Source organism: Armigeres subalbatus, chromosome 1 (genome assembly GCF_024139115.2).
Source record: "Armigeres subalbatus isolate Guangzhou_Male chromosome 1, GZ_Asu_2, whole genome shotgun sequence".
Lineage (NCBI taxonomy): Eukaryota > Metazoa > Arthropoda > Insecta > Diptera > Culicidae > Armigeres > Armigeres subalbatus.
The window spans coordinates 300,121,385-300,134,946 of record NC_085139.1 but is presented as its reverse complement, the minus strand read 5'-3'; the positions used below and the strand labels follow the sequence as shown (position 1 = coordinate 300,134,946).

At 40.3% G+C, this 13,562-nt stretch overlaps 1 protein-coding gene across 4 annotated transcripts in view; it reads right to left on the bottom strand.

Annotated features, from left to right (window-relative positions):
- Nucleotides 1-13,562, bottom strand: part of LOC134207809 (NADPH--cytochrome P450 reductase) — a 100,236-nt gene that overhangs the window by 22,092 nt on the left and 64,582 nt on the right. For all 4 annotated transcript variants that reach the window (XM_062683738.1, XM_062683740.1, XM_062683741.1 and 1 more), the window contains 3 exons: nt 2,145-2,333; nt 1,893-2,085; nt 1,672-1,821 (listed from right to left, as the gene is read on the bottom strand). In XM_062683738.1, the coding sequence (XP_062539722.1) occupies nt 1,672-1,821; nt 1,893-2,085; nt 2,145-2,317 (516 nt within the window). In that variant the 5' untranslated portion in view covers nt 2,318-2,333. The remainder of the gene's footprint in view (nt 1-1,671; nt 1,822-1,892; nt 2,086-2,144; nt 2,334-13,562) is intronic.

The window sequence follows — 13,562 nt, the reverse complement described above, 5'->3', positions numbered from 1 at the left end:
GCTTTACAAATAGATTTAAAAAATAGATTTTAAACATAAAAAGAACACTGCAGGAAAAACCACGAACTTTGTTCTTTAATTTAGTTTTAAATTCAAACTAGAAAAGTGTTAGGAAATTTTATATTAATCAGAACTTAATAGATGCTGATTCTATTTCTGATAGTGAAAGTACATATAAACAATAAACTATGGTTCTCAAGGATGAACTTTTAAACTGTGAAGTTAACAAAGTCATATGACATTTTTCAACTTGAGGCTAAATGCTCCTCAAATTATACATTTTCATATGATTTGGTACTTCTTTCGGCCTACCGATAACTACCGATTTTTCTACAGTCAAGCTACCGATTTATCAAAATATAATCTGGCCACCCTGGGTGTTATTCGTCGAAAAAAAAACATATATTTAGCTGCAATTCGACTGTACGCCAAGCATGTGGCCTTGGATTGATTTGTCTACGCAATATTTTGATTCGTTAAATATTAAACCATCATTGGAAATATTACGTGGAACTTTGTTTAAAAATATTCACGGAGTAATTATTTGCCCTAACAATTAATTATAAAGCACAATAAGTTTCCTACTTCTGAACTAAAAATGGTTACCTGTTCCATGAACAGGTAGAACATATGGACGAGGCGCCTCTGATTTCACCAAATAATACGATGTCCATGATAGCCAGGTTCCGATTTTTTTATGAAAACCACGGTATTAGGCAATGCGCGGAATTAGGGCAGGTCACGGTAGAGAATTAACTTTGTTGTACATTTTAGAACCAGCACATGTCAGGGTACGGATTCAGTGCTCCACCTTCTCCCCCCGCTAAAAAGTAACTACCAGGCCTGCTATCGATGCGCAGTAACAGCACGAATTCTCAGAACGAGCTGTACGTAAGTTCATCGCTGAAAAATAATGCGGACGGATTGGGTAATCTGCCCTATCCGAAAGCGTCCATTGCCAATTATAGACGATATGAAGAATATGTATGACTGGCTACGCATTACATTTAAGGTCAAGCAAGCACAAAAAGTTACGCGAAGATACCGCAGGTGTTTATCGTGGACGTCATTACTTTGTTGCTCTCCCTGTTTGGTACCAGCGTAAATAAAACTCAAACCAGCGTGAGTGTCGCAGCACAAAGGATTTAGTGTCCATTCCGCTGGTTTCCATTCTACAAATTTAACATGGCGATGGCTTCGTGCTTATGACACTTATGGTTAACGAGGAAGAGAGCAAGAAAAACAATGTTGATATCGAAAGCGCACCTGCAATTCAGCAATTGGCAAACATTTATCCCGTTTTTGCTACGGAAATGATTTTTTTTCACTCCACTAAAATCTTTGATTTACGGACTTTTGAATTATAATGTATATTTAAGGCTCCTGATAAATAAATATTTGGAATTGAAGAAAATCCAATTTCGAAAAACAAAAAATCAAACTTTTTACTGAAAGTTTCATTAAATGAATCTACTATGTGAGATTGATGATTGATTATTCTTGTAGATTTTGGACTGCCTGTGAAAAAAAATTCTGGGGAAACGGCATACAATGTTTCTAAAAGGGTCCCACTCAAGAAAAAATTGAGACCCATTTCAAAAACCGCAACATAATTTTCTAGGAAGGCTAGACTAAAAATTATAAAAACTGTACAAATCATAGAATACTCACCGCATAATTCAGCCCCGAAAAATCCACATCATTATTCTGAATCCATTCGTAGAACTCCATGCAGTTATCAGTGGGATCACCCTCGCCGTACGTAGCTAAACAGAACACCGCCAGCGACTTATCGATGTCTTTCAGTGAAAGTAGTTCTTCCTGTAGGTCAAAAGCGAAGCATTTTATTCACCTCGTTGTAATGACCTCGACAACAATAAAAAAAACCTCACCATATCACATTCCTCCGGATCGGCCACCATGCCCTTCATCTGGTAGCGGAGGCCCTCCTTCGCCAGCCGGCCGGCGAACTCCTCGGCCGTACCGGTTTGCGACCCGTAGAACACCACTAACCGCCGCCCGGACGACCGCAGCTTTTTGATGAACGAATTCTCCGCCATGGTCATCGTGTTGACGGTGGTGGGCCTGTGCGTAAAATTGGTTGGTGAATGGGTTGGTTGGCGATTAATTGATTTAACACTCACTGTATCGAGTACGACTTGAACTGGCTAGTTTGTGTGTCCTTCTTTTTGCCCTTCAAAAAGTACCAAGCGGCGCCACCGATCAGCACCGCCAGCAGGATGATGTCCAGCGGGCCCAGGAATGGTTCTTCGCTGATCGGTGCCGGTGGCACCTCCGGTTCCGTCTGTGCGTCCATCGCGACTGATTACTGTCTGTGGAATGAAGAGGAGAGCAGAGTTGTTGGATTAGGCTCTAGCTAGAATCCAGGTCGCTGAACTACACGGACAGGTGCCGTGCAAAGAGTGAGAGGATTTCTAATCGTGAGGCACATCAGCGAAGCAAACGTAAAGTAGGTAATGTGGCCAGTTGCTGTGAACCGGTTTTACAATTGGATTCTATGTCAACAGGTACCCGAGTGCATGTGTATAGTGGCGACAGCTGATATGGCTGAAGGTGTAGTCGATACGGACCCTATACTTGTTTTATGGGGCTGATTGAAGTCGAGGTAGATTATCTGCTATCGATGTAGTCATAAAGAAAATGCGAGAACAAAACGAGAGCGAGAGTATATAGGGGTGATCGGGGCAATATGGGCCACCTAAGGAAATCGTTCCGAAAAGCGCTGAAAAGCTCAAAAAAATATCGTTCAAATGTAGTTGACTTATACTAGAGAATGTTACCTTTCATATAACGTCGATGAATGACGAAAAATGCGTTTGGAAATTGTTGGAATGCACTTTTGAAAATGTATTGATATCAAAGTGTGTTCCCGACTATACGGGGCAATATGAGCCACCATTTGGGGCAGTATGGGCCACCCATCCAAAACGTTTATTTAGGCGAAAAAAGTATCGTAATATGGAAGAATATGATATTCCTACAACAGTTGTGAGTATTCCATTCCAAATAAAATTAAAAAAAAACCGCACAACAGCGGACTGAACCGATTTGCCACTCTTCACCGTTTGAACAGCCACATTTCAATTGGTCAATGGTCATTTTTTCTGTTTCAATCGCAGTAATGCGCTGTTGTAATTTTTCCGTAATGAATCTTACATATATGATAATATTCTTGTATTTGACTACTGAAATTTGAACTTGTTTGTATTTTAAGGCCTGATATCTTGCTCTGTGCAGGTATGCCCATATTGCCCCATAGAGACTGGTTTTGGGAAAAAAAAGTTTTATGATAAATTCAGATTTGTATCAATACAAACATGTGTGTATAATACTCAATTTTAATATATCTTTTGATTGTGGTGTATTTTTGACCTGTATTTTAATCAATTTTGTGTCAAAACCTTATTTATAAACTTCAAATCTTATAATAATTTTGCCTATGCAGCGAAAATTTACATTTTCAAGTGTATTTTCATGTTTGAATTGAATTTTAATGCGGTTTTCACGTTGATGCATATGTGTAGCATCCTTTTAAAGATCATATAACTTTTACATGATAAAACTTGTCAATAAGCTCAAAATGAGGGTGGCTCATATTGCCCCGTATGTTCATATTGCCCCTACTACCCCTAGGCAACGAACGCGTGCGGCGGCAATCGAATATGCGCTGCTTGTAGTTATGGAAAGATCCATCCAGAATGGAGGAAGAAGATCGACATTTTTAGATGCGAGATGTTCGATAAGCGCAGGCACGAGAGTTAATTGGAGTACGTGCCGTTATGTTAGTTGAAACGTGTCTCGGTGAAAGGTTGCGTGTCTGCGTTTATTTTTACACTGAATAAATTTAATAAAATTTCCGTAGGAAAATTACTTATAGATGCATCAACAAGTAAATGTTTGATCTGAATTTATTCCCCACTTTTATTCACACAGAATCAAGATGTCTTGATGTCACACATATTTTCAATCCTTCAAATTCAGTAAGAAACTATGTCTCCTTAGAACTCTACTATTAACTATTTGTTATTTTATTATAAAGAATGAATCAATCTTTACAATCTGACCCATGTCTCATTTAACCAAACACGCTTAGCCTGATTCCATTTTCTCCTATCTCCGTGGAAGTATTCAAGGTGTTACATACTGTGCAATGTACACACGTTTCTGTAGACATTGTCAACGCCGGCTTCCACCGAGGTTGCGATTATTTAATAAAATTTATAACCATAATATAAATACGTCACACCCCATTTGTCTACCCTCACTCCCTATCTGTGGCCGTTGCTGGTTGAAAATCCTAGACCTTTGCCTCTGATCAATGATCAACAACGCGGCAGTCGGGCGGCGCTCGTGTCGATTCACACTCCTCCATGCCAAGGTTAGGAAAACAAACTGCACATTGATTGAATCATAAATTGATTGGAATTATGAGTTACTTGGAGAGCACATAAACAAGCGGGAATGGAAAAGTAACTCATATAAAGCTTCCTGGGGGCGTCTTCGTTTAATTCTGCTCTAAATTTACCAGACGATTTTTTTTTCAAAAAATTGCTTTAAATCTGATCTTCAGGAAAAAATATTTGCCAACTTATCAAAAACTACTAGGCTGATATTGCGACGCAGCGAGTATCAGAAAACCCGATAAGAGATATCCGATTCGTTCCACAAGCAGGGCGATTTGCTCTTCAGAGATCCCGAATTATTCTTAAATCTGGTGTGCAAATAAACAGAACTCTCATCAAGAACCATTTCAAGTTTTACAGGCTCCTTGTTTTACCCCGACGGGCATCTAAACCTTGTACCCAAGCATACATTTTTTTTCTTATATGGAAATTGAAGTAAAAGCTTCTTATCCTTAGTAGGGTGGAAAACTGACTCAACCCTAGAAAACTTGTGCTAGCACACTACAAGACGGTAGTTGTGATAGTACAAAATCATCGTGGTTTGCAGTAGGCTAAAATTAGGGTAGGGACTGGCACAGTTAAGTCCGTTAGGTCATTAAAGCATCCGGGCGTAATGATCAACTATAATCTCAATTCTGCGAGCCATGTCAATTATACATGCGAAAGGGCGTCGTCATCAGCATTCGTTGTAGTTCTGCAATCCAAATCTATCCTCATCATTCAGAAATTGCCTCCCATTCTCGTCGATGGTCCGTTCGTACGATGGATTTCTTTGTTTTATCATCCCCGGTGAAGAGTCGGGAACGTTTATACGTATGTTTTCTTCCTAGTTGGATAGTGAGTTATTCGCATAACCAATTTCCATGGTAGGCTCCACATGAGATGTTTGTGTCCGTTCGTTTCATATCCATTTATCATTTTTAGGCCTTGTTTTATTATATTTTTGAACTCAAATCTATTTAAAGCAGGTGTGGGACATTTTCATCTATTTCTTGCCCGAATTCTTTCTACTGAACAACACTTCGTCGCTCATAGAAATAAGGACACGATTTATACAAAATACTTCAGTTGTACGCTTCTCCATTTCTGATTTCACAAGTAGAGAACCTGCATGCTTTTTACGCGCGCATCTTACCATGATCATTGCTCAACCCATTTACAGTCGGCCTCTTGGGTGACCTGATCAGGCCCTTAGGAAAAAGATTCATCGTATCACTATCACCTACCTCATCATTATTAGATTCCAAGAAATATCATGTCAGAATTCTAAAGGGGAAATCCGGTCAAACTAGGTACCAACACAATTCCTTCCGAGGGAAACGCGGTCAGGATTCCGAGAGGAATCCGGTCAACATTCCGAAGCCAGTCCGATTCACATTCCAAGAGAAATCCGATCTACATTCCGCGGGGAAGCCGGTCAGAATTTCGGGAAGAAGACAGGGTTTCGGGCAGAATTCCGAGCAGAAGCCGGGCAGGATTCCGAGGGAAAGTCGATCAGGATTCCGAGCAAAATCCGATCAGGATTCCGACGGGAACCCGATCAAGATTCAACGAAAATCCGGTTAGAATTCCGACGAGAATCCGGTCAGAATTCCGATGAGAATCCGGTCGGGATTCCGAAGGGAATTCGGTCGGGATTCCGAAGGGAATTCGGTCGGGATTCCGAAGGAAATCCGGTAAGGATTCCGAAGAGAATCCGGTCAGGATTTCGAAGGAAATTCGGTTAGAATTCCGAAGGGAATTCGGTTAGAGTTCCGAAGGGAATTCGGTTAGAGTTCCGAAGGGAATTCGGTTAGAATTCCGAAGGGAAATCGGTTAGAATTCCGACGGAAATCCGGTCAGAATTCCGACGGAAATCCGGTCAGAATTCCGAAGGAAATCCGGTCAGAATTCCGACGGAAATCCGGTCAGAATTCCGAGGGTAATCCGGTCAGAATTCCGACGAGAATCCGGTCCGGATTGCGAGGGGAATCCGGTCAAGAATCCGAGGGGGATCCAGTCAGGACTCCGAGAAAATCCGGTCAGGATTCCGGAGATAATCCGGTCAGAATTCCGAAAGGAATCCGGTCGGGATTCCGAAAAGAATCCGGTCGGGATTCCGAAAGGAATCCGGTAGGGATTCCGAAGGGGGATTCCGAAGAGAATCCGGTCAGGATTCCGAAGGGAATCCGGTCAGGATTCCGAGGGGAATCAGGTCTGGATTCTGAAGAGAATCCGGTCACTATGCCGATTGGAATCCGGTTAAGATTACGAAGGGAATCCGGTGAGGATTCCGAAGGGAATCCGGTGAGGATTCCGAAGGGAATCCGGTGAGGATTCCGAAGGGAATCCGGTGAGGATTCCGAAGGGAATCCGGTGAGGATTCCGAAGGGAATCCGGTGAGGATTCCGAAGGGAATCCGGTGAGGATTCCGAAGGGAATCCGGTGAGGATTCCGAAGGGAATCCGGTGAGGATTCCGAAGGGCATCTGGTGAGGATTTTGAAGCGAATCCGGTAAGGATTCCGAAGGGAATCCGGTAAGGATTCCGAAGGGAATCCGGTAAAGGATTCCGAAGGGAATCCGGTCAGGATTCCAAAGAGAATCCGGTCAGGATTCCGAAGGGAATCCGGTGCGGATTCCGAAGCGAATCCGGTCGGGATTCCGAATGGAATCCGGTCGGGATTCCGAAGGGAATCCGGTCGGGATTCCGAATGGAATCCAGTTGGGATTCCGGATGGAATCCAGTTGGGATTCCGGAGGGAATCCAGTTGGGATTCCGAAGGGAATCCAGTTGCAATTCCGAAGGGAATCCAGTTGCAATTCCGAAGGGAATCCAGTTGCAATTCCGAAGGGAATCCAGTTGGGATTCCGGAGGGAATCCAGTTGGGATTCTGAAGGGAATTCAGTTAGGATTCCGAAGGGAATCCAGTGAGGATTACGAAAGGGAATCCGGTCGGGATTCCGAATGGAATGTGTCTTGTTGTCAAGTCGAGTCAAGTACAAGACACTGAAGACGACCACACAGTTGTGGTCGAAATACGTATCTGCAAAGATAACGAAAATTAACTGGTGGAATTAAATGGACAGTACTTAATTCGTCTTAGACGGCTGGTCAGGATTCCAAAAGAAATCCGGTCAGGATTCCAAAAGGAATTTGGTCAGAATTCCAAAAGGGATCCGATTAGGATTCCAAAAAGATTCCAGAGAGAATCCGATCAGAATTCCAAAGGGAATATGGTCAATTTTTCGAGGGGAATCCGGTCATGATTTCAAAGGGAATCCGGCTTAGGATTTCATTAGGAATCCGGTAAGTAGCCCAAGAAGATTTTGATCAGGAGTCCAAGAGAAATTCAATCAGGAGTCATATACCATCCGGTCAGGATTCCGAAGAGAATTCGATTAGGATTCCAAAAGGAATCCGAACAGGATTCCAAAAGGAATCTATTCGAAATTGGTCATGATTCCAAAGGAAATCCGGTAAGAATTCCGAAGCGATGGGGGCACGCAGCGAGGGTACGCAGGTGGCACTGATACCGATTAGTCATGACAATGACGCAGCCGGTAGAATACACAGAGTGAACAAGAGGAATCCAAGTTCGTTAAACTGTTGCTGGTATAATAGGACTCCAAAGTTTTGAAATTAAAATTGTTAAAGGAGCAAGAGGAAATTGAAATCGATGCCGAAACGAAAGTGCTCTATTACAAATCGAAAGCGCATGCCACCATTTGGCTTCGGGTGCCCCCAGTAGTGTACAAAAAAGTTTTCGTTAATTATATCGGTATACTAATGGAAATTGTGAAATAAAAATGATAGCTGACATAGTGTGGTTGTTATCCATTCACTTGATGTGCGAAAGCAGGTATGTCCATTAAAAAAAAAACTCATTTATTGGGCAAAAGGAAAAAACTCTAGCACAGCCTGCCTGCATAAGTCAACGAACCATGGCTGCTAAGAAACCGATTCAAAGTGATTTGTCACGCAAAAGAATTGCTTTTAATAGTTGAAGAAGTGTATAAATCTAGCGTAATGGTGCAGAAATATGTTTGATACACTTTTTTAAAGAAGCAGTGGTTAATATCTCCCTACAAATCGACGTATTATCGCAGAAATATTGATTAATTTGCGTAATTTGATAAGAAAATTATTTTGAGCTTTTTAGTGGAATGTTTTCACCTGTCATAAAACGAGTTTAAACAATCCCATTGAATTCCACCACTTAATTGTATCCTGACAGATACGTATTTCGACCTCAACAGTAAGGCCGTCTTCAGTGTCTTGTACTTGACTCGACTTTGCGTAATTTGCCAATGTTACATCCAGAGCCAACATTAACGCCGATTACCCCATTCCGTTTTATTCCACCACGTTGTATTCTTTACAGATGAGACTGATTGCTAGACTGGCCCAGCTTAGTATGGAGAGGAAAAAATGTTGTCGAATTCCACGGGGCCGGGAAATTGGTTCTGATTGCTCGATTGAGCTTAGAATTGCAAAACGGGCAGTTGGTATGTTACAGAACAATTTCACAGTAGATTGTACGATGATTAAATGAACTTTTACTTAGCTTTCGGCTGATTGGATTGGATTAGGCTCGAAAGGATTGAATTGAATTGAATTCAGGACAAGACTCCCGAAATTTAAAAATAAATTTACTCGCGTTTTCAAGGGCACTCTACTCAATATAGGGAAGCAACGCACAACTCCAATCCTTTTATTTCAGATTTGCTGCGTCGCAGCATGCGTGAAATAATAAAAATGACTATTATGCCTATTGAGTGGTGTGCCCTTTAAAACAGGAGTAGATTTAAATTTGGATTTCGGGAGGCCTGTCCATTTGAGATTTGCATCGGATTTACATTTATTTTGACTCACATTTGATTTGGATTGGTATTAGATTTGGGGAAAATATATAAAGCTCTTTTAGTGGAATGTATTCAACCGTCTAAGACGAATTAAGTACTCTCCGTACGAGACACTGAAGACGACCACACAGTTGTGGTCGAAATACGTATTTGCAAAGATATCGAAAATTAATTGGTGGAATTAAATGGAGAGTACTTAATTCGTCTTAGACGGTTGATTAGATTTTGGATTAGAGTTATATTCGAACTGTTTCCATCTAGGGTAATTCGCCAAATGTTGAACGGCTAATTTATTCGCCTATTGTTGAACGCACGTGCATTTCTTATGGGACTTCAACAATAGGCGACAAAATTAGCCGTTCAACATTTAGCGGTTTCCCCTATATGCTGTGCAACATAGGTACTAGGTATTTTGTAACGCAATCAAAAAAATTAACAAAATTTAAATGTTTTCGCCTTTTCGCAGCATGTGCTATTTAGAATTGTCTGATCTGTTTATTACTTGCAGAAACTGGTAGTAACCTAAGATTTTTTTGCAAGCAAAAAAGCATGGCTAGCTGTTTATTTTGTTTTATTTATATGTTTTATCAAAGCGTGACAATAAATTTGCCTATTGGCAATCAAATTACGTATCGATTTGTTCCCATATCCGGGCCTGTGATTGTGTGGGAAATCTTATCTTCGCTCATGGTAGTGCAGGGTCTGTCGTGGATTGTCTAGACCAGTATCTCAGCAACAAATAATAAATCGATAATGTCACTCATTTGATCATGTAAAAGAGAGTATAATCTGTGGGGAATAAAGTGAGTCTGAAAAAAGTATTTGCATTTGTTGGTTACATTGATGGATAAAGTGGAACGTATTTCTTATTTCATGATAAAAATAATGAAATAAACTAAAATATTTAAAAATGACATTAATAGAAAAAAAAATGATAACGAATTTGAAATTCAATCGTAGTAGGCATTTGAAATGCCAGCATACTAAGAAGCTAAAGACACTATATACAGTGTCTTTATAAGAAGCTAATGAGAAGAAATTTGAAATTCAAGCTCAGTAGGCTGACAGGAATTCTAGATTATTCGAACGGTGAAAATAAACGATCATCATTCAGTGTTCTGTTTTTGAGGCGTGAACATGCGAATTATCCTTCGGTGTTCTGCGCTTGTTTTCGTTGGTAAAAAGGCAAATCGGAAGACGGATTTGCTTGGACATAATCTACTGAGATAGATTGTCGCTGGGCCCCCCTTTGTTTTTCTCTGCATTTGATCACACTGGTTAATTAGTGCAGGGTTGTTACGACTACGCGGTTTTCGCGGATTTGGCGCTTAATTTACTTAACGATTTTAGGGTTTCGCGCGGATTTGGCGCGGATTTAGTTTTTGGTGAAAATTCAACAAATAAATTGCTGGATCTAAGGATGTTTATTTGAAAATTAGTGGTCTAAATAGATGGGCTTTATTACCGTTAGCATGTTCTATAAAAGTAACGTTTGAAGTCATTTACTCACATTATTTTTCGGATATTTACAAGCCCTTATTGAATGCCATGATTACAGTTTTGAGTATTCATTAAACAAATGTTATTAGGAGAAGGGCGCTACTTGTTGTCATTTTTAAGCTATTCTGAAACATGACGCGTCTTATTTCGTCGTAGTTCCGAGATATTTGTCAGTTCCTGGTTGATGTTTTACGATGAATCACATAGCATGATATCATATTTCGAAAGTTTTTTTTGTCAGGAATTCTCATATTGTTTTGAACATTTTATATTGCTTCCATAACATTCTTCTAAAAATTGAAAACACAAAAATGTGCCTTGATTTTATTTTAATAAGTTTTCCGCATAAATTCGTTGAATTATTAAAATGCAATTTTTAAAAAGTATTTCTGTTTTTAAAAGTATTTTTATAACTCCTTTGGTATTTTTGCAGGAATAATAAAAAAAATCGAAACCTTTCGAAGAATTTTCAGAAATATTCTATGTGGAATTCAATAAATAAATTTCGACAGCCTAAAGAGGATTTCTGCAGAATTCAAAATCCGAAAAATTATAAAGAAATATTTTGGAGGAAATTCCATTGGAATTTTTGGAGCGCTGACCACAGGAATGTTCCCGGAAGTTTATCCACAAGAATTCATCACAGAATGTCTGCAGAGATTTCCAAAACGATTTCCACGGGAATTGAAGGAGGAAATTTTCTACTGTTTTTCCGCAAGAGTTTTTGCAGAGATTTCCAGGAAAAATACTGTTAGAATTTATGTTGCGATTTTCTGATGACCACAAGAGTTTCTGTAAAAAATCCTCAAATATTGCACCTTGAACTAAACGAAAGATATTCCGGGAGTTTTTCCGCAGGATGTCACCAATCAATTTCTGCAAGAATTTCCAAAACGATTTTTGCAGGAATTAATTAAGGGATATCCACTTGTAGTCTCTCTAGTATATTTTACTTGAATTTATGACAAAATTTTTGAATGAATTTCCGCATAAATTCTCAGGGGAAATTTTACATAGGGTAAAATGCCTAATAGTGGACCCCCTAGTAGCCGAATTTCTCTCTTCCTATCGTAAAGCTTAAAATTTTTTAACATATTAAGTCTGCTTGATATTTAACAACAAGCTCTGCATCCCCTCTTCACGATACATACATAAAACACTCAAATACACGACGTTATTCGTTGAAATTAACATTTTAAAGTCTAACTGAATTCGTCCTATAGTAGACCCCCTGGCCCGAGTACCACACTTGTCACATAACAGCCACTGCGACTCATATGTGACCAAATCCAGTCACATTGGAGTTGCTGCAACCAAATTAATCTGAACTGTGCTACTAGGGGGGGGGGTCCGTAATAGGAAATTGCTTCCCTATAGTCAACACTTCATTTGATTTTCATGTCCCGTTTCGGGACGTTCTTCTTCCCTATTATGGACCCCCCAAAATATTCATATAATGGACACTCTCGTGTTTATTTTTTATAGAATTGTAAAAAATTATCTAATTTTACTTTCCATAGCACTTCCCATGCATGTAACATGCCTGGTAGCGGGTCACTTTTTAGTGACTTGGTCACTTTTTTCGAACAAGTCACTAAAAAGTCTCTTTTTTCGATCTCAAGTCACTAAAATCACTTTTTCTCGCAAAAAGTCACTATTTTCAACTATTTTGAAACTATTGAAATGATTTCTTTAATAAAGCTCTATGTATCCGTTGGATGATGCTTTGTTCATGGCGGAAATTAAATTACGGATCTTGGAAAAATGATCGCTCTGAAACTTCGCCAGCCATTTAAATTGCTGCTCTTATTGGCATTTCACCAGTAGCTAATTGAAGGTGTCACAATTTATAAATTGGTATACAGTCATACAAGCAGGAGACCTGCCGACTTCGATTTTATACAGTAAGGCAGTGGTTCTCAACCTGGGGTACATGTACCCCTGGGGGTACCTTTGCTAGCCTCGGGGGGTACCTCGGACAAAAATGCGTAATGGCGGCTTAGTACAATTCCAATCGAAAATATTGATAATCTTCTGATAATTGTGTATTTTTTTGTTTCAAAACTTTCTCTTGTACATAATATGCATAGTGAAGCCGATTGAATCCTGACCTCCACAACCAAGGGCTACGGTTACAAAAGCTTGAAAGAATGAACCAATTTAAAAAAATCTTCTATGCAGTTTACTTCCAAATCGAAACAAAATGTTGAAGAATATGTTAAGAATATGCTTCTTAACTGAAATCTAGAACATAAGTTCGGAAGCCTTCGTTTGAGGGGCATGGAGGTTTTTTTTTCGTTGCAAGAGGATTAGCAGCATCCTTCTAAGCTTCTGGAGGACTCTCTTCAAGAGGTCTGGAAGCATCGTTTTAAGAGGCCCGGAGGCCTCATTTCAAGATGCTCGCAAGGTTTCTTTCAAAAGGCTCGAACGGCTCCCTTTAGAGGCTCGTGAGCCTACTTCTAAGAGCCTCCTTTCAAGAGGCCCGGAAGCCTATTCTCAAGAGGCTTGAAAGCTTCCTTTTAAGAAGTCGGAAAGCCTCCTTTCAAGAGGCCCACTAGCCTCGTTTTAAGGGGTCCGGATGCTTCCTTTCAAGAAGCCCGAAAGCCTCCTTCCGAAAGGCCCGGAAGCTTCCTTCAAGAGGCTTGGAAGCCTCCTTTCAAGAGGATCGGAAGCCTTCTTCAAGTGGCCCGGAAGCCTCCTTTCAAGAAGCCCGGAGGTCTTCTTTCAACAGGCCTGGAAGCCTCCTTTCCCGAGGCCCGGAAGCCTTCTTTCAAAAGGCCCGGCAGCCCCGTTTT